The 21,739-nt window shown below is 43.9% G+C and overlaps 1 protein-coding gene across 1 annotated transcript; it reads left to right on the forward strand.

The window, feature by feature from the left end:
* Window positions 1–112: 112 nt before the first annotated feature.
* On the forward strand, window positions 113–20,045 carry LOC118312784 (nidogen-1-like). The gene is made up of 20 exons (XM_035637682.2): window positions 113–455; window positions 7,194–7,496; window positions 8,228–8,454; window positions 9,008–9,693; window positions 9,801–9,941; window positions 10,141–10,392; window positions 10,566–10,766; window positions 10,851–11,084; window positions 11,770–11,907; window positions 12,156–12,284; window positions 13,481–13,624; window positions 13,996–14,124; window positions 15,797–16,042; window positions 16,147–16,319; window positions 16,795–16,921; window positions 17,126–17,297; window positions 17,501–17,658; window positions 17,795–17,918; window positions 18,074–18,186; window positions 19,709–20,045. Exons 1-20 carry the CDS (start codon window positions 249–251, stop codon window positions 19,825–19,827), a joined length of 4,023 nt encoding a protein of 1,340 aa, XP_035493575.1. The 5' UTR covers window positions 113–248; the 3' UTR covers window positions 19,828–20,045.
* The last annotated feature ends 1,694 nt before the right edge of the window (window positions 20,046–21,739 follow it).

Consider the following 21,739-nt stretch of genomic DNA (forward strand, 5'->3'; position numbering starts at 1 on the left):
ATCAAACTTTTCAACTTCCAGACCTTTATTTTGAAACTAAAGTTGGAAGCCCCCCCTCCATCCATCCGTCCGTCCATCCTCCCCCTCTCTCTTCCTCCTCCCTCAGTCCGCCGCTGTGCGCCTCTGTGTCGGCTGCTCCCCCTCGTGTGGCCGCTCTCCTCGCCTCCTCGCCGGCTTTCCTTCCCTGCGGAACACCGCTGTGTCTTTTGACTTGCGTCCCTCCTCGGAGCAGCATCGGGTCGTGCACGATGAGTCCCGGGTCCCGGAGCCGGTTGTGGGTCTGGTCCTGTCTGCTGAGCCTGGGCGTCTTGACCCGGGCTCTGGAGCTGGACGAGCTGTTCCAGTTCGGACCTGCAGCCGGAGACCAGGAGCTGCCGCCGGGGTCGGACTCCACCGCCGAGGTGCCTCTCGACGGACCCCTGTTCTTCTTCGGCCAGAACTTCGACAGAGTCTACGTGAGTTTACCGGGGAGGAGGGGAACTTCAGGGGAACCTGAGTGGAACCTCAGAGGAACCTGAGAGGAAACTCAGAGGAACCTGAGTGGAACCTCAGAGGAACCTGAGAGGAAACTCAGAGGAACCTGAGAGGAAACTCAGAGGAACCTGAGAGGAACCTCGGCACCAACTAGAAAGAAAAATGAAATAAACCAGAACTATGAGTAAAAGTTGAACAGAGTTTATTTCAGAAACAAAATCAAATCAAAGTTAATCTGAAGTTTGGATCTTTAAGATGCTGCAGATATTGATTATTAATCATCACTCAGTTTATCATTAAACTCGACAGAAGGTCCAAAAGTGACGGGACAATGAAATCCTGAGGAAAGTTTAATGGAGCAGAAGTTTTCATCAGCTGATTCTGTAGTTTTCATTTTAACATTTAAATGACCTGGATTGTTTATTCATGAAGTTTTAATAGATGAATCAATCAATCAAACAAACTTTATATGTACAGCACCTTTCATAACCTGTGGAACTGACAATGATGTGCAGTAACATTTATTCTCAAAGATATAACAATTAAATTACATGTTTATTATAAACATGATGATAATATTATTTTTAATGTGATATTTCAAGTGATGTTTCTCTCGTCTGTTGACTTCTTTTTTGATCATCATGTATTGACCCTGTTGCCTGATCGATCTTTGACTTCGTCACTTTTATAACAAAAGCAAAAAGTCTCGTTTAGCAAAGAAAGAATTTGGTTTCACACGTCATCGATTGTTTGTGTTTTGGATGGAAAGTTTGTTACGGACAAAAAATCTGTCAACCACCAATCAGGTGCCCTGACGTCATGAAACTGTATATATATATATATTCAATTCAATTCAGTCTTATTTGTATAGAGACAAATCACAACATACTTTGTCCAAAGGCACTTTACATAGTGAGGTCAATATATATACAGTATTTATATATATAAATGTGTGTGTGTGAAGCTGGAAACAGAAGATCTTTGGTGTTTGTGCTTATACAATAGCAGATCATCTGCATATTGACTAGTTAAGATCTAATAAATTGACTAAACGTTGCTGCTTAAACATCAGCCAACACTTCAACTCCTTTCGATACACATGGAGGCTCCGCCCACACGTTTCGGTTTTAAAAGCGGATCACTGTTGCCATGGTTACGCCTGGCGTTCCAGAGTTTTCCAGCCTCTGAATCAGAGACTTGTGATAAAACGCTGCTGGTCCACGTGTCAGTGTGAAAATTCCAGGTTGTGTTTCAGTTTGCAGACGATGAGGCAGCCGCCACACACGTTCTCTTCTCTGATTGGTTCTTTTAAGTCACAACTCGATTTCGCTAACATTTCCTGTCAGGAGCAGTTCCACCTCATTGTCGTCGTCCCTGCTCTGACTTTTCACCATCGCTGTTCCTCCTCCAGAGTAGTGAGGAGTGTGTGTGTGTGTTTACAGCTGATTAGCTTTTCTTTTGGGTCAAAACTGTTTACAAAATAAGAGTCGTCTCTGTGTGTGTGTGTGTGTGTGTGTGTGTCTGCTGCTTTGTTTGATCAGTGGTGATTGTGGTTTAATGTGAGTGAGTGTGTGTGTGTGTGTGTGTGTGTGTGTGTGTGTGTGTGTGTGTGTCTGCTGCTTTGTTTGATCAGTGGTGATTGTGGTTTAATGTGAGTGAGTGTGTGTGTGTGTGTGTGTGTGTGTGTGTGTGTGTGTGTCTGCTGCTTTGTTTGATCAGTGGTGATTGTGGTTTAATGTGAGTGAGTGTGTGTGTGTGTGTGTGTGTGTGTGTGTGTGGGCTGATAAAAGACTTATCTGCGTTGGCTGTTAATTGACTCACATTCCAGCCTCTGTTCACATCTTCAACAGAATCAACACGTCTGAACAAACAACACTCACACACACACACACACACACACCACATTCCTCAGGACTGTTGTCGGCGCTGACATCAGATCTGATCCTGAACTTCAGTAAAACTTGACACTTGGGTCAAAGGTCACAGGTGAATTTTTATCTTTTGTTTCATGACGGTAAATTTGATATGCGACAATTTTTATAGATTAAACGACAAATTGATAACTGAGAAAAATAATGAATCGTTAAATCAAATACGAATCTGTGAAAATATATTTTGACATATGACTCAGCTTTTGTGTGATGACATCATCATTCTTCTTCTTCTTCACGTCTTTATGAAAAGTCTTTGTTTTATCAGACGAGTGATATTCGAAGTGAGTGACGATCGTCTGCCACGTTGACCGTGACTTCCTATAAATGCAGAAGCATTGTCATTGGCTGTCAGAGACTCTGTCGCTCTGTTGTCGTCGTGGTTACAGTCCAGCTTTGACTCCGCCTAATTTCTTCTGTAGCGACCTTAACTTTGCAAACCGGACGAACTCTTGTGACGAGTGAAGAGTAAAAACTACAAGAGAAGAAACGTGAGCAGAGAAAAAGTGATGAAGAGGAAGTGATGAAGTGACGAAGCTCTGTCAGCTCAGACAACACATTGTCAGTTGGTCCGTCAGTTGGTCAATTGGCTCGTCAGTTGGTCAGTTGATTGGTCAGTTGGTTGGTCAGTTGGTCAGTTGATTCGTCAGTTGGTCAGTTGGTTGGTCAGTTGGTCAGTTGATTGGTCAGTTGGTTGGTCAGTTGGTCAGTTGATTGGTCAGTTGGTCAGTTGATTGGTCAGTTGGTTGGTTGGTTCGTCAGTTGATTGGTCAGTTGGTCAGTTGGTTGGTCAGTTGGTCAGTTGATTGGTCAGTTGGTTGGTCAGTTGGTCAGTTGATTGGTCAGTTGGTCAGTTGATTGGTCAGTTGGTTGGTTGGTTCGTCAGTTGATTGGTCAGTTGGTCAGTTGGTTTGTCTGTTGTGCAGCAGCAGGACAAAGCCTCACCGCTCCATCAATCAGTTTTTACTCGAATCATCCTGAAACTTTCTGTGTTTGTAGGATTTGTTGATTCTTGTTTTCGTAGATTCTGATTCTCGTCTTGATTCTCGTCTTAATTCATTCCTTTTTTTTCATTATTTTGCATCGTATAACTTTTTTTTCTTGTGCTTGAACCTTTTCTACAAACAAACGTAACAGTGGAGATTTTTAGAATAAAACGCCAGAGTCTCTCGACGTTCCCACAGTGTGAAGCTCTAATTGGTTGCTGTGAGTCTGCAGTCTATAAATTACCCCCCCCCTTAAAGTGCCTCTAACTACCCCCTGCCCCCCCCCCCCCCCCCCCCCCCCCCCCCCCCTGGATGAATGAATGGCATGCTGTTGTTCTGAGCCTTCTCAGTAATTATCTGTCCTCCAGTTCCTTTACATTCTAAGCGTCTTCAGCCTCTGTTCAGTTACATCTCTGGGCTCGACTCCAGAAGATTCTTCCGCTCGTATACATAAACGCCCGACAGGAAGAGCAGCGTCCCTACGGAGACGGCACATCTGGAATGTATAGATGCGAGACATCTGTCGTCCAAAAACCAGATGGCGGCGCTCAGGGTGTTTCCTCCTCCGCTGTTCTCACACTGATAGTGATGATCTCAGGGGTCGGACATGTGTGATATCACCATGAGAACATACGTCTCATTTCAGCTGTACATGTTATTACATTATTATTATTGTTATTATTATCATGACCACATGTTGAGTCAAGAAGCTCAGGGAAACACTCAGCAACAAAACTGTTTCACACGGTTTTTACCTTTTTACTCAATTAACATCTGATACTTTTAAAATCATCACGTCAATAGAATGTATATAAAGACGACCACTGACTGTATATAAAGACGATCACTGACTGTATATAAAGACGACCACTGACTGTATATAAAGACGATCACTGACTGTATATGAAGACGATCACTGACTGTATATAAAGACGATCACTGACTGTATATAAAGACGATCACTGACTGTATATGAAGACGATCACTGACTGTATATAAAGACGATCACTGACTGTATATAAAGACGATCACTGACTGTATATAAAGACGATCACTGACTGTATATAAAGACGATCACTGACTGTATATAAAGATGATCAGCGACTGTATATGAAGACGATCACTGACTGTATATGAAGACGATCACTGACTGTATATAAATACGATCACTGACTGTATATAAAGAGGATCACTGACTGTATATTAAGACCATAACTGACTGTATATAAAGACAATCACTGACTGTATATAAAGACTATCAGTGACTGTATATAAAGACTATCAGCGACTGTATATAAAGACTATCAGCGACTGTATATAAAGACAATCACTGACTGTATATGAAGACGATCAGTGACTGTATATAAAGACTATCAGCGACTGTATATAAAGACGATCACTGACTGTATATAAAGACGATCAGTGACTGTATATAAAGACGATCAGTGACTGTATATAAAGACGACCACTGACTGTATATAAAGACGATCAGTGACTGTATATAAAGACGATCAGTGACTGTATATAAAGACGATCAGTGACTGTATATAAAGAAGATCAGTGACTGTATATGAAGACGATCAGTGACTGTATATAAAGACGACCAGTGACTGTATATAAAGACGACCAGTGACTGTATATAGGGGGCGGGGCTTATGACCTATACTGCAGCCAGACACCAGGGGCCGATAAACAGTCATTTACGTGTAATATTCGTTACGTTAAACAAACAAAACAGTGCATGTTGATGGAAACATTGAGTTGATAAAGATTGTAGAAGATTTCAATATGATTGAAAAAGCATCAGCTATTCACAGGAAAAAAATATAAAAACAGATTAAACACGTTGAATATTATAGACTTGATCGAGTCTCGTCCAAGTTTTTCTTTGTACAAACCGCAGAACAAACGATCAACACATGTTGATGATGCTTCAGTTGGTTCTTGTGAACTCAGACGCCACAGAGTTGAACATTAACCATGTGAATATCTGTGGCTTTCTGGTAAACTGCCCCATAATCCCTGAGTAAATGATAATAATCGTCAGGGCAGCGTGGAGCGTGGTCTGTGCTCCGTCAACAACCATGTGGCTGCTTAAAGTTCTCACAAAGCTTTTATGACGTTGGCTTTTAAATGTGAAACACGTGAACGTGTGAAATTCACACAAACTCCTATTTTTATTTAGTCTTTAGTAAAACTGAATCAGTTAAAAGACATTTAATGATTTGTCATACCTGATTTAATATGAATGTATGTATGTATATCAGTGTTGCTGAAATTAAAACAATTTGCAGATTCATTTAACAAAAAGAAAATCAAGTTACTTGCAGCCGTAATATTTCAAAAAGTTTGTAGTTCAGCTATTGTCTCTTCATCAACATGTGGCGTCGGACAGAAACTAAAACTAATGTTTGAGGAGAAACAAACCGCTGAATCCTTCTGCCTTCGTCTCAGACGCAGAGGAAACTCTCTGGTTTGGCTCCGTGGTGCCACTGGACGACGACGCTCCGGCCTCATGTCGCTGTGCGGCGCTTGTTCGCGCTCAGCTTAAGGCGGATTTAAGTTAATGAGGTTAAAAGGATCCTATTCTTCTGAGTCAATGGGAAGTTTATGGTGCAGAATTCCTGTGGGCTGACCGAGCGAGCAGAGCTGCAAAGAGGTCGAGAGTCCGGAAAGCTGACTGGAGATCTGTCTGTGCTCCGTCCGTCAAACACACAAATCACTTCTACTCCTTCTTCTTCCTCTTCATCCTCTTCTTCTTCTTCTTCCTCTTCATCCTCTTCTTCTTCTTCTTCTGTGAGTCTTCAATCCTTCGTGGTCGCGGCCGACACTCATTCACATTTTCCCAGCAGGTCAATAACCCCTTCAATCCTTCAATCTTTCAATCCTTCAATCCTTCAATCTTTCAATCCTTCAATCCTTCAATCCGCAGGAGTTCATTTCTGCCACCTTTCCTCAAAAGGAAGGATAATCCACCACCTACATATTATTTCATGATTATGACTCATTATCGTGTAATTTAGAATAAATTTATAACCGTTTTTTTGGCCTCATAATCAAGAAAAATATCTAATTAAGCACAGGACAATTTCTTTTTTGTAAAGTCATAATCAGTAACAGACAACAGAGTTATGACTTTTTGAGCCGTCATGATTATTTAAGTTTAGTTTGAGTCATAATTTTGAGAAAGCCTGATGTGCTCTGCAGCCTAAAGTCACAACTTTAAAAGATGTCACATAATAATGGATATCCCAATTATTAAGGATTAATTAAAATATTATCTCATAATAAGGAGGAAATTACCATAATCATGGTGCTAGGTCATAATTAATTCCTCGTGATTAGAAATCCTGTCTCATAATCACGAGATACGAAGTACGTGATATTACATTTTAACTTTAAGAATGTATCTCGTAAATATTTGACCTTTAAGAGATTCTACCTTGTTATCATATGGCTGTGTCATAATTGTGAGTATTTTTTCTACGGATTTTTATTCCTCTTAGATAAAAACTTTGTAATTGTAAGAAGAAACTATGATGTAAGAACGAGTCTCAGCCTTGTATTAATATGGCTTCTGATAATTAAGAGACACAAGAAGTCGTAATTAACAGTTCTATATCATAAGAAAAAAGTAAGTAAAGTTTCTTTCATATAAATAAATTTAGATTAACATTATTCTATAATTATTTTTTTTCAAGCGTCAGAAATGAACTTCCATACATATGATGAGTCGCCACATGATCTTCAAGAATTCTCCTGGAGTTCCTTGTCACTCACCTTAATCTACCGTCTGTTCCAGATTAACACCAATGGATTTGTGAGTTCTTTCAACCCTCCGGCTGAGAGCGAGCACCTGGGGAAGATGCCTGCCAACTTCACCATGATGGCCGCCCTGCTGGGAGACCTGGACAACAGCGACGGACAGGGGAACGTCTTCTACAGGCGGGACAGCAGCCCGGACGTACTGAGTCGAGCTCATGAGCACATCAAGCAGGCATTCCCCAGAGACTACAACGTGGAGCCCAGCAGCGTCCTCGTCATAACCTGGGTGAACATGGCCGCCCGGGGGACACCTGGTCAAGGCGACGGACTGGACGCTAAGGTGAGCCGCGTTGCAGACAGACAGCTCAAAGCTTTCACAGCTCAAACACCCTCAAACCTTCAATAAAAACCAGCTGATTCCTGCTTGTAAACTCACCAAGCGTTAGAAAGCTAGACAACTACTCTGTCGAGACAACTTTGTGGTGGACGGGAGTTGTACTTTTTCTCATTTCGTTGAGGTTAGCATCCTCCCAGACCTCAAGAAACCTGCGTCTGGCAAAACTCCGCGCAAACTCCATCCACTGCACAGAGACGCTCAATCTCCTTAAAACTGAGAAATAAACTGACCCTCAAGTAACAGAGAGTTTCAAATTCCAATCCTGTAGACTATGTGTATGTGTAGGCCTATTGGTTGGCTACCATGGCTGGAGAGCTAAATGCTAGTTAGCCAATAACATGCTGATGTTAGCTAGCCTGTGGCTTGCCAAGCAAAGTGTCAGTCACCAAGTTACTGAACTCTGTCACATACTGAAATCTACAGAGTTTATTCAAGATGTTGAGTGTTTGTACCATCCACTTCATCTCTGTTTCATAGTAGTTCCTCTGACCACCTTCCTGTAAAGATCAGAAACTCTCTGGGTCTCTGCTCCATCAAGAGTCAGCACTATGGTTTGAAAATGATTAAATTTGCATATTAACTACTGGCCAGAATGGAAAATCTGAAGAACTGAGCCACTCAAGGAGCAAAAAACCAAGAACTGCTGCTCAACAACGTTTTGTTTATACTTTCAGAGAAACACCTTCCAGCTGGTGTTGGCCTCCATGAAGTCGTCTTCCTGTGCCATCCTCTTGTATCCCACAAGCGGCCTGCAGTTCCACTCCACGTCGGTGGGCGGTGAGAGTAAGCTCCTAGAGGCCGGCTTCAATGAAGGCATGGTGGCGCGCTGGTACGGGACGACACATGGGATATACTTCCGAACTACCACTGATGAAGAGGCCTCCATCAGAGACCTTACTGAGTATGAATCTGGTGCCACTGGTTGACAGCTGGTGATGATTTTTTTTTTCGATAGATGTATGTTTTATAGATAATGAATCCACATCTATGTTATCGTGGGTAGCAGAATGCTCACATGCCAAATACTGGTGCCTTTGTGATTAGAATTTGCTAATATGAAATTATACTTTGTAGAAGATTTTCTCACTGTGTACATAACTAATCAACAGTATTTCTAAAAGTGGCACTGTTACAATTTATTTGATGAAAATGTCTTGAAGTCTTTAGGATTTGAAATGATCAGTCTTCTCTAGAAACAATTGAACGTGCAACCAGAAACCTCTTTGTTACAGCCCTGAAACACCAGACATGACAATAAAAGTTCTCACACAGCTTCTGCAATGAGTCTTCTGAGGCTTACGTATCAGTTATTTTTGTAAACCAAGATGTTGAAAACTTGTGTGGATCCATGTCTTGCCCCAATTTGGTTTGCATCTCAATGGCCATCCACTTTCTAAGTTTGTGTCCTTTCATTGATTTTTCACAGATTTTTCTTCCTTCCTATATCTAAACAGAAAGACAAACTCTGGACGAAAAGGAGTTTGGGTGTACGAGATCGGTCCCTCGGGGTTCTTTGCCGCCATCATACCAGGAATTGTCCCGAACTTTCCAGAGGAGGAGGAGGTTACCACCAAACCTCCTGTGACAATGTTGCCAAGGAAACCTGATGAGCAACAGGAGGTGGACTTCTCCATGACAACCGAAACAGCACCAGAAGAGAAGGAGGCGTATCCAACTGAGGCTCCCACTGAGTACCAAACTGGTGACCCAGAAGCTGAGACAGTCACACCAGGGTATGTCACACCAGAGCCTGAAGAGCCAGAGTATGAAGCACCAGGGCAGTTTGAGCCAGAATACCCTGATTCTGGGACTGTTACATCAACATACAGAGCCCCCGCAGGGGATCCTCCAAGTTACCCAGAACAAACCGAGACCAGATACCCCATCTCTGACCCTTTGCAACCACGATACACCAGCCCTGAACCCAGTGAACCTAGATACTCCCCAGTCCAGCCAGGATACCCGGTCCCTGGTCCGGCCCAACCACGAAACACTATCCCTGGATCCAGTCAACCTAGATACTCCCCAGTCCAGCCAGGATACGCAGATCCTGAACCAGTCCAACCAGTACCACCCTATTCCCAGCCCCAGCACCCCCAGATCATTGTGGTGGATGAAGACGAAGATCTGGATGTGGATGGTAAACTACTAATGATCAAAACCTTTGTGCTTGAAGATTTAGACGAAATCTTCTTCCGTTTTGTTTTCGTTGGAGCTGATTGTTTCCTTCTTTGGTTCTTTTCACAGTATTTGCGTACAATTTGGAGACATGTGCCCACAACAGGCACAAATGCTCCGCCTTTGCAGACTGCCGGGATTACAGCAACGGATACTGCTGCCACTGCAGACCTGGTTTCTATGGTGACGGGAAAAACTGTGTTGCAGAAGGTGAGGAGGATTTTTGGTGGTATTTAAGGTCCTTTGCAAAAGACTAATTGTATCTCAAACACTCAAACACTACATTTATCCCACAATGATGCGAGATTGTACCCGAGATGTCACGACACCTGATGCTGCTCCAGCAGCTCCGATCCTCGACGGACTACAGGACTTCTGCTCTAGTGACCAAATCTGTGTCATTTTCCAGGCAAACCACAGAGGATGAATGGAAAGGTGAATGGTCGAGTGTTCGTGGGAAACTCGCCTTCACCTGTGGAGTTCAGTAACAACGACTTGCACTCATACGTGGTGGCCAATGACGGACGGGCCTACGTGGCCATCAGCAGCATCCCTGACAGCGTGGGGCCCTCCCTGCAACCGTTGTCGTCCCTGGGAGGAGTCATCGGCTGGGCCTTCGCTCTGGAGCAGCCCGGCTTCCAGAACGGCTTCAGTCTGATTGGTGAGGAGACGTTTTGATACCAAATTTAAACATAATTCAAAATGTTGTTGCTCATGTTCTCTACAGACGGACTGTGATTTGGATGATTCGCAGTATATATACGTGATATGTTTTGGGTTTTAAAAGTGGGTGACCGTGAACTCCAATGCCTCATGGCTTGTTTCTCCATGCAGGTGGCGTCTTTTCCCGGCAGGCCGAGGTGATCTTCCAGCCTGGGAATGAGCGACTGAGCATCAAGCAGCAGTTTAAAGGCATCGACGAACACGACCACCTGGTGGTGAGCACGGAGCTGGAGGGACGTCTGCCCGCCATCTCGCCGGGATCCTCAGTCCAGATCAACCAGTACAAAGAAATCTACCAGTACGACCAAAACCGTAAGGACCATTTACTCAAACTCAAACACTGGTTCAGAGTAAATCTGCTACTCTGAGGTTTTTAATGTTTATTTTTACTCCCAGTGATCACTTCCTCCTCCAACCGCGACTACACCATCACCCCTCCTGACGGCGATGTCCAGACCAGAAGCTACCAGTGGCGTCAGACAATCACCTTCCAGAGCTGCCAGCACGACGAGGCCACCAGGGCGGCGCTGTCCACCCAGCAGCTCAGCGTGGACCAGATCTTCGTGATGTTCGACGCCGATAACCATCTGATCCGCTACGCCATGAGCAACAAGATCGGCTCCGTCCACAGTGAGTTCACACGCGTCGTAGACGTCGAGCAAAAAAAAGATTCAAAAGCAAAAAAAGGAATTAGGATTTTTCTGCTTTAAACCCAAAGTCTTTGTGTTCTGGACTGTCGGACTTTCAGGAACTTTTCATCAACTAAACGGTTCATTAAAGGAATATTTACCAGACTCATTGACAATGAAAATAATCTTTAGTCGCAGGGCTGATAATTTCTGATTTGTCCGAGGTTTTCCAGTCTCGGATCAGGACGCAGTCCAGGGCCGAGTCCGGTCTCCTGCTCGCCAGTGAGTTGTTGTGGCTCAGAGGAATGTGGTGAAGCTGAACCTTCAAAGGAAGACAAACAGTCGATTGTTGGTAGCGGCTGTATTTCCTCAGCTGTGAGAACGTTGGCAGGGGGGAAAGGTCAGCGAGAGAGGTCATGGGGATACCAACCTCCGGGGGGGGGGCATCAGGACCATTTCTCTTCTCATGAGCAGGAGGGTTGGAGGTAAAAGTGCAGGTTCAGAGTTACACAAGCAAACAGAACTCAGCCGGAGTCAGTGTAACATCTGGGTCTAGTTTCTCCTGTGAGGAGGAATCTTCAGACACTGATGCATGATGGGAACAAGAGACGATTGGTCCATGAAGCAAAACAAACTGTGTGTTTTCACTTTCTGAATTTCATTTTTCTCTTTTTTTTATCCCTCAGGCAGTCTTCCAGAGCAGAATCCGTGTTTCACCGGCCGACACGGTTGCGACATCAACGCCGTGTGTCGTCCAGGCGACGGCCTCCAGTTCAGCTGCGAGTGTTCTGCAGGCTTCGCCGGAGACGGACGCTACTGCCACGGTAACACACGCTCCGAACACCGCGGTGAAAATCACACGGAAATATGTTTTAAAGAAGTTTATATATACATATATGTATATATATATATATATATATATATATATATATATATATATATATATATATACATATAACAAGTGACAATCCCAGTAAAATAACATGAACTATATATAATATAATAATATAATATATATAATATATTATATATAGACATATTATAATAATCTATTATTATATATCATCGTCAGACGTGGACGAGTGCAGAGAGAATCTGTGGCTCTGTGGATCCAACGCCGTCTGCAGCAACCAGCCCGGAAGCTTCCGCTGCGAGTGTGAGAGCGGCTTCACGTTCGCCAGCGACGGACGGACCTGCGTCGGTACGTTCACACGTGTGTGTGTGGCTGTGTGTGTGTGTGTGTGTATGTGTGTGTGTCCACAGCTGTGTTTGTGTGTGTGTGGGCGGAGTGTGTCATTCCTGTGTGTGACTCTGTTTGAAGAGAGTCTCTTGTTAAAGAGACAGATGTTCAGATGTTCTCAAAGCCGCCAGGACACGAAAACTGGAGGTTTGGTTTCGACTGTAAACGTGACTTGTTCTCACTGATCATCTTTATATACAGTCAGTGATCGTCTTTATATACAGTCAGTGATCGTCTTTATATACAGTCAGTGATCGTCTCTATATACAGTCAGTGATCGTCTTTATATACAGTCAGTGATCGTCTTTATATACAGTCAGTGATCGTCTTTATATACAGTCAGTGATCGTCTTTATATACAGTCAGTGATCATCTTTATATACAGTCACTGATCGTCTTTATATACAGTCAGTGATCGTCTTTATATACAGTCAGTGATCGTCTTTATATACAGGCAGTGATCGTCTTTATATACAGTCAGTGATCGTCTTTATATACAGTCACTGATCGTCTTTATATACAGTCAGTGATCGTCTTTATATACAGTCAGTGATCGTCTCTATATACAGTCAGTGATCGTCTTTATATACAGTCAGTGATCGTCTTTATATACATTCAGTGATCGTCTTTATATACAGTCATTGATCGTCTTTATATACAGTCAGTGATCATCTTTATATACAGTCTCTGATCGTCTTTATATACAGTCAGTGATCGTCTTTATATACAGTCTCTGATCGTCTTTATATACAGTCACTGATCGTCTTTATATACACTCAGTGATCGTCTTTATATACACTCAGTGATGGTCTTTATATACAGTCAGTGATCGTCTTTATATACAGTCAGTGATCGTCTCTATATACAGTCAGTGATCGTCTTTATATACAGTCACTGATCGTCTTTATATACACTCAGTGATGGTCTTTATATACAGTCAGTGATCGTCTTTATATACAGTCTCTGATCGTCTTTATATACAGTCACTGATCGTCTTTATATACAGTCTCTGATCGTCTTTATATACAGTCACTGATCGTCTTTATATACACTCAGTGATCGTCTTTATATACACTCAGTGATCGTCTTTATATACAGTCAGTGGTCATCTTTATATAAGTTATTCATGTGCGTTGTGTCTCCGTCCCGTCCTCCAGAGGAGAACCGTCCGGTCGATCACTGTCAGACAGGAAGTCACGACTGCGACGTCCCGGATCGAGCTCAGTGCAGCTACAGCGGCGGCTCGGCCTTCGTCTGCTCCTGCCTGCCGGGCTTCGTGGGCGACGGTCGCGTGTGTCGGGGTGAGTCCGTCTTATCAGGAGTGTTGTCATCTGCGGAACCTTGGGGCTGTGTTGTGGTTTGTTTCGGTATCAGCTGCAGGGGAACCAGTCGTGTTCAGAGCAGCTGAACAAACAATACGTTTCACTTCCTGTAACTCTGAGACACTGAGTTCTCCACACGACGACATTAGATCAGTTTCCTCCTCTAAAGTGAAGCCAAATCATCCTGATCGCCCCCTGGTGGCGGTTAAAAGTCCTTTAATGAGACGTCTAGGTGAATTCCTGTGGGGGCAGCACCCTAGTGGTCGGTACTGGTACTGTACGTTAAACCAGAGTTTCGTCTGTAATTCACATTCGTCCTCATCTTTCGTTTTTTCTTTGCGTCCGCTCAGACGTAGACGAGTGTCAGCAGGACCGGTGCCACCGCGACGCCCTCTGCTCCAACGCGCCGGGCTCCTACACCTGCCGCTGCCACCCTGGTTTCCACGGCGACGGATTCCAGTGCAGCCCCACATCCACAGGTAGGTGACACACACACCCGGTCACAGCAGAATGGTGAAGGTCTGAAAGGTCTGTAGTGAAAAACAGACTGACGTTTGATCCACAGACGTCTCACAGGGGACGAGTGCAAAACACTCGAGCTGAATGTTCACGTGGGAAGAACGGAGACGAGGTGACGGAGGATCAACAGATTTCAGATCAGACTCAACAAACACTGGATGACGCACAGAACTCTGGGTTCATGTGCTCAGGGTCGTCGACGTCGTCCGATCAGACAAAGACGAAACGACAGAATCACTCGTCTCGTATCTCTGTTCTGTTCACTCACTGACCCACTTCTCAAAAACAAGTTGCAGAGGCAGAGATGAAATATTGTCTGAGGGAGTTTTGGAGGAACAGTCATATTTTTCCCAAAACCAAAATATGAGAAGGACACAGACTCTGTGTTTCGCCGTGTTGTGTCCGTGTTATACATTACGTTGAATGTGATGATAAACTCCAGTTTACAGGTTTTGCGAATTGCCCACATGATTTCTTTTCTCCGGTAGAGGAACATTAATCTAACGCTACTTCACCTTCTCCTCCCGATCTGATGTGTCATATTCAGATGTCATGTTTTCTCCTCGTCGTCGTCGTGTGTCGGTGGTTTGGCTTCACCCCGGCGCTGCAGCAGTGATTCCAGGTGTCGGGAGCCGAGCGCCGCAAACTAATTACAGCTTCACTCCTCCGCTCCAAAGTCTTGTCATATTTTCATGGTCTTTACGACCTTCAAGTCTACAGTTACTGTCGCCTGTCGGAACCCGTCGCTGCGTCGCAGCAGCTCACTTTGTCTTTGATGGTCGACCTGCTGTCTGTGGTGTTTCTGTGATGCTGCGAGGACGGAGGATGTTTCCCGCGGCGACCACAGAGTCTTTAACCAGAGGTTTTCTCTGCAGCTGCCACGTCCCAGAATCCAGTTTTCTGATTTGTAATGTTTCTGACAATATACAGCAGCGGATGATGATTGTTTCAGTGTCAGTAAATGGCTGCAACTATTTTGAAAAATGTTCCTCACAATTTCTGAAGTTCGTCCTCCAGAGATTTTCACTGTAATATCATTTAGAACAAGACAACTCATTAAGTCCTGACATTTGAAAACTTGAACCAGAGAATATTTGGAGATTTCTCAAGAAACATGTGTCACTAAAATCAATCAGTTGATCAATACAGGAATTCAATTCATCAATTGGTCAATTGTTAAAATAGAAGAAACAACAAATAATATAAAGAAGGAATGGAAGAGAAATCATCAGGAATCAAACAGGAACTAAAAAACCTTTTGAGAAAATTAGATTAAAAAATCTTCATGACGAAAGATCGCAACATCGTCCGCTGCTGTTGTCAGAAATTGATGCTAAAATTCTAAGCATTAGCTTTTTACATTGAAATGAAGAAGCATTTAAGACTTAAGTTTAATTTGTGCGATAAAAAAAAATAGCCATGCAAATTTTTTCATGCTATCAGCCTTCGGGTGCCAGATGTTAGCATGTTATGCTATGCATGTATGATAACAGGTAAAATCCAGTTTGAGATGATGAACGTCAAGTCCTGACAGCTAACACGCTAACGCTAACACGCTGAGATTTCCAAAAAGTCTTGCATCTGTACAGTTCCTGTAGATGTCTCACTCTGATTCTTATTCTGTGTCCTCAGAGCGGGAGAAGACCGAGTGTGAGCGTCAAAGAGACGCCCAGGCTGCCGCCGCCGCTGCCGCCTCCTCCGGCTTCTTCTCCTTCTTCCGTCCCCGACCGGCCGTCGGTCAGTACGTCTTGCAGTGCGACCAACACGGAGCGTTCGAGCCGACGCAGTGCCACGCCGGCATTGGTCAGTGCTGGTGCGTGGACGCCAACGGACAGGAGATCCCCGACACCCGCACCGGCACCGGCAGCATGCCGCTGTGTGAGTCCGTCCTCAGAAACCATGAAGCTGACTAAAGTTGTCTGACATTTACACTGTTATGAAATATTGTCCACAATAAAGTAAAGTCTTTTCCTCCTTCACAGGTATTAACCAGGCAGTGACTCCGCCTCCGGTGGGCCCGACGCCGCGGCCCGACGTTCACCCCATTGCTCCGGGAACTCACCTGCTGTTTGCTCAGAGCGGGAAAATCGAACAGGTTCCTCTGGACGGATACAACATGAGGAAGGAGGAGGCCAAACCTCTGCTGCACATCCCGGTAAGACTCGGAGATGGATCTGTTGAAGCTGCCATGGCGACGCATTGTTCGCGTGTTTCAAGGACTTGGGATACTTAGAAGCTCACGATACTCGGCAGACATGTTGAAAGTGGCAATTCCTGATGATGTAAATGGCATTTTAGTCAAATTCTTTCAACCATTTGAAGCCGCATTAGGCTGTAAAGTTTGAAAAGGTCATTACAGTTCAACTACTTAATTTTTAATGGTGATGGAGGAACAAAAAGGATTCACAGATGGTTTCATATGTAGAGATGCTGAAGAACCTACAGACTCACTGTTCGTCATGAATCGAGTTAAATCACTTCAGACCGTTTCTGAAACAATCCTCTTATTGTTCAGAACTCTGTTCTTCTCTTTTCTGTCACTGTCGTCTTCTCTGACTCTCCAACGCTCCGGACAAAAGACTCTTTGAAAATGTCTCCAGATGAATGAAAGCGTCTGTTCCCTCCCTCAGGACCGGGTGGTGATCGCCCTGGCCTTCGACTGTGTGGAGCAGATGGTTTACTGGACCGACATCACCGGGCCGGCGATCAGCAAGGCCAGCGTGAGCGGAGGAGACGTCATTCCGGTCGTCACTAAAGGTACGACAGACGTCAGAGCGCCAGATCGAGGCGGGAAGGAAGGAGTGAAAAACACAAACAGCCCAGTTTCACTTTCACCAGTCACTGGTTCAGAGCTTTTTTTTAGTTTGTCTGAGTCTCTGAGAATCTTGTGTCAGTAAGTGATCAGATTCCACTTGAGATAATGAAGTGAATTAAGTCAGAACCAAACCTTTACGTCCTCAGAGCTGCAGAGTCCTGAAGGCATCGCCATCGACCACGTGTCGCGCCTCCTCTTCTGGACCGACTCCATGCGAGACACCGTGGAGGTGTCCCAGCTGGACGGCAGCCAGCGCAAAGTCCTGTTCGACACTGACCTGGTCAACCCTCGACCCATCGTCACCAACCCGGCATACGGGTGAGTCGCCAGTTAACAGGGTTTCATTGACAGAGGAAAGTGGAAAAAAGTGAAAGCAATAAGACGTAGTCAGATGTAACTTGTAGTTAAAGCGATGTGTCGTCTGCGTACAGCGATCAGAGATGCGGTGCTGCTGAACAGTAGAGTCAAATTGAAACACGTAAAGTGAAAAATAAGAAGTGGTTTGGTTCTTCTGGTTCCAGGCGGCTGTTCTGGGCAGACTGGGACAGAGACGGGCCTAAAATCGAGATGGCCAACATGGACGGGACCGACCGAAGCGTCCTGGTGAAGGACGACCTGGGGCTTCCCAACGCTCTGACCTTTGACTCCGACAACCAGCAGCTGTGCTGGGCCGACGCAGGTGAGGAATCTACCGCTAACTGAGATTTCTCCCATTTACCGGGAGGATGAAACTTTTCGCAGAGAGCGAACGTTCGTCACCATGAGTTTGTGATGAGCGATTTCCTCGCGGCTCATGTTTTGATCGGCCTCTGCAGGAACCAGGAAGGTGGAGTGTATGGATCCTCACCGGCGGCTGAGGAGGCAGATCGTCGACGGGATCCATTACCCCTTCGCCCTGGTGTCGTTCGGAAAGAACCTCTACTACACCGACTGGAGGAGGTACAGAAACACACTCACACAAACAGCTTCCTTAGATTCTCTGCTGGTTCCTCCTTTACCTGAGTAGACTCATAATTTGGAGATTTAGAAACAATCCTGAACGATTCATTTCCCTGTGGAGAGCGTTGATGTGACGTCACTGCGTTGTTTCACAGGGAGGCTGTGGTCGCTGTGGACCGCCACTCGGAGAAAGAGACGGATGAGTTTCTGCCGCAGAAACGCTCGCGGCTGTACGGCATCACCACGACGTCCACACAGTGTCCGCAAGGTACAACATCATCAGTCAGTCACTCAGTCCAGTCACAAGGGAAACGATGAAGGAAAGGAGTCAAGGAAGCAAAAGAGACAAACAATCCATAAGACATGAGGGAGCGAGTTTAAAGAACAGAAGAACTTTTTGAAAGAAATGTTTATTGAGAAGAGTCAAGATGTGCTTATCTTAGCTTAAGCTTAGCTTATTTTAGCTTAGCTTAGCACAAAGAGTGGAAGCAGGGGTAAACAGCTAGCCTGACTGTCTGATGTTCCAGTCGACCTGCTCCGTACACGAGTCCAGTCCACGTTCACTTATTAATCATATTGCTTGTTTATCTATTGTGGTCGATAAATCTGACAATTAACATAGACGTGATTTAAACGTCTCGAAATTCAAATATCTTAAAGTCTTAAATTTAATTTGATGAACATTGTTTTGAGGTGAACTCGCCCTTTAACCCTGAGGCCCTACATGATTCTATGAGCTCTGGTCTGATGCAGCGGGAGAAGAACAAGTTTCCTTGCCGAGCGTAGTAATTGATTCCAGACGTGTGGATGTGTAACCGTGGGAACGGCGGGGCGACGCGACCTCAGGGAACCAGCTGTGGACTCTGAGTCTCACATCTGGCTCCGAGCCCGGAACTGTGCAGCGAAAACCACCTGCTGCTCCTCCTGACCGGCGCCGGGTCGCCGGGTTTCAGTCTGTTAGTTTAGAGCTGCGACAGTTAAAAGATGAATCGATTAGTAATCGACTACTAAATTAATCGCCAACTATTCTGATTTTATGAACCAAACAACTAATCGATTAATCGAGAAAATAATCATTAGTTTAGTTTTTCTGTGATCCCTTATTTTCCAGAGCAGAACTGTAAAAATATTTTTGACACTTTTTCACTAAACTTCACAATCATGTTCATCAGAAAGTGAAGGAATTTTTTCTAATACAACAACATCGACCCTGAACGCGAACAAGCTACAGACAACTGTTGGACAACAATAATAACAGTTATGAAGATGAAAACAGAAATGTCAATCAATTTTACCTTCTACAGTCCGTCAGTTATTCGTAAAACAAAATCATTTAAATGAAACGTCTGTGGAGTGAAGTTAATATTTCTGTAATTCCATGTCAGCGTTGTCGACTTGGTCAGAGATGCCGCGCAGCCTTCTGTACGGTGGCCCACTAGTGTCAAACAGAATGCAAAAGTCACCAGTGCAACGGAAAGTGAGCGACATCGGATGTTCACGTCTGTTGCCGTGGTGATGTATACGCGTCATTTGCACAGTGTAGTGTGGCGTAAATATCCGCAGCGCTCTGGTGCCAAATCCACCGTAAACGATGACGTCACAAGGACGCTGTGAGTCGTCGATGTGACGTCAGCGTTAAAGTTCTGAGATCAACACTCGTCACAAGTGTTGAGTGAATCAATGTGTGAATCACATCTCCTGGATTGACTAACGTTAGCTACATGACGTGACGCATCACGCTTCACGTGAGGATAACTTCGCTCCTGTTTATTCCTCTCCTCACTCTTCAGTCTACAACTACTGCAACAACAACGCCGGCTGTTCTCACCTGTGTCTGCCGCGGCTCGGCGGCTTCACCTGCCGCTGCCCGGACGCCGCCGCCGGCCGATGCGAGGAGAGGAACCCGTGAGAGGAGGGACGGAAACCCGTAACTGTAAATGTTGTGTTTTCATTACTTGAACTGAACATTTCTACGATCGTGTTAACGCCCTGGGAAACTGTATTTATGATGTCACACCTCAGATGAGTTCAGATTCGGCTCCTGAGGTTTTTGTGAAACGTGTTTGTAGTTTGACTGAATCGGATTAAAATGAAGAGATGTTTTTTGGTTTCAATTCAGCAGGAAAATGGAAAAAACAAAACAAAACCTTTGACCAGATGATGAACTTCAGGTTGTGTTGATAGTATTTTTAATGTAAAACTCGTTATTGATTTCTTGGGGAAGTGATCTGAAAGAAACGTGTGAGAAAGAATCCGGTAGAATTCGTGTTCACAGATAATGAACATCAGCAAATATCTCAGCAAAGGCTGAACAATGCACAGCGATACATGACAATCAACAATCGTTAATAATTATCGGGTGACAGATCGAACTCGTGGTTCATGAGTTACTTAGTATTTGATTCGTTCAATCTCCAAAATGCACAAATTCCAAAAACACATTTCTACAACTGAGCAATCATGTGATGTCTCAGTTTTAATACATGAACCTGTTCGTCCGACAGAACATCTATATTTTAACATCCTACATAATAAATTTTGTTACTATTTTTTTTCTTCTTCCCTAAAATGCTCAACGTTCTGTAAATGAGCAGTTGGACACTGATGAACCTCCGACAAGTCGGAGTTTAAGGGCTAAAAAACTTTTTATTACTTCAAAGATTCTTTCTATTGTTTGTGCTAAAACTCACAGTGTATTTTTTTATATGAACTTGTAAATAATTACCTGATATGCAAAAGTATTATCAGATTTATTTTCTTTTTTAAAAAATGTTGCTGAAGTGAACCTCAGATATACATGATGATGATGATGGTGATGATGATGATGATGATGATGATGGTGGTGGTGGTGATGATGATGATGATGATGATGGTGGTGATGATGATGATGATGATGATGATGATGGTGATGATGGTGGTGATGATGATGATGGTGATGATGATGATGATGATGATGATGATGATGGTGATGATGATGATGATGATGGTGATGGTGATGATGATGATGATTATGGTGATGGTGATGATGATGATGATGGTGATGATGATGATGATGATGATGATGGTGGTGATGATGATGATGATGATGATGGTGATGATGATGATGATGATGATGATGGTGGTGATGATAATGATGGTGATGATGGTGATGATGGTGATGGTGATGATGATGATGGTGATGATGATGATGATCATCATGATGATGATGATGATGGTGATCATGATGATGATGATGGTGATCATGATGATGATGGTGATGATGATGGTGATGATGATGATGATGATGATGATGATGGTGATGATGATGATGATGATGATGATGATGATGGTGATGATGATGGTGATGATGATGATGATGATGATGATGATGATGGTGATGATGATGATGATGATGATGATGGTGATGATGATGATGATGTTGATCATGATGATCATGATGATGATGGTGATGATGATGGTGATGATGATGATTAGTTTCTTTCAAGGACACAAGTCGACGTTTTGACCAAAACTATATGTAAGAAACTGTTTCGAGAAAAGCTTTTTTTTTTTAAGTTTTAAAAGACGAGTGATTCTCAGATACAGAAGTTTCTCACTGCCAATATTAATATGAAAACATTGAAACCAAATGATCTAAAACTGGAGGGAAACTGTTCATGTGTCACATGATCAGACGATGAGTCAATCAACAGAAAATTAATCTGCAGCTTCTTTGAAGACTTTACTTTTTTTCCCACAATTTCATGTAAATTTATAAACCAAATTTTTAATATTGTAATCAAAAAAACATTGATTAGCTGCAGCCACGACGGGTCAATCAG

This window comes from Scophthalmus maximus, chromosome 8 (genome assembly GCF_022379125.1).
Source record: "Scophthalmus maximus strain ysfricsl-2021 chromosome 8, ASM2237912v1, whole genome shotgun sequence".
Classification (NCBI taxonomy): domain Eukaryota; kingdom Metazoa; phylum Chordata; class Actinopteri; order Pleuronectiformes; family Scophthalmidae; genus Scophthalmus; species Scophthalmus maximus.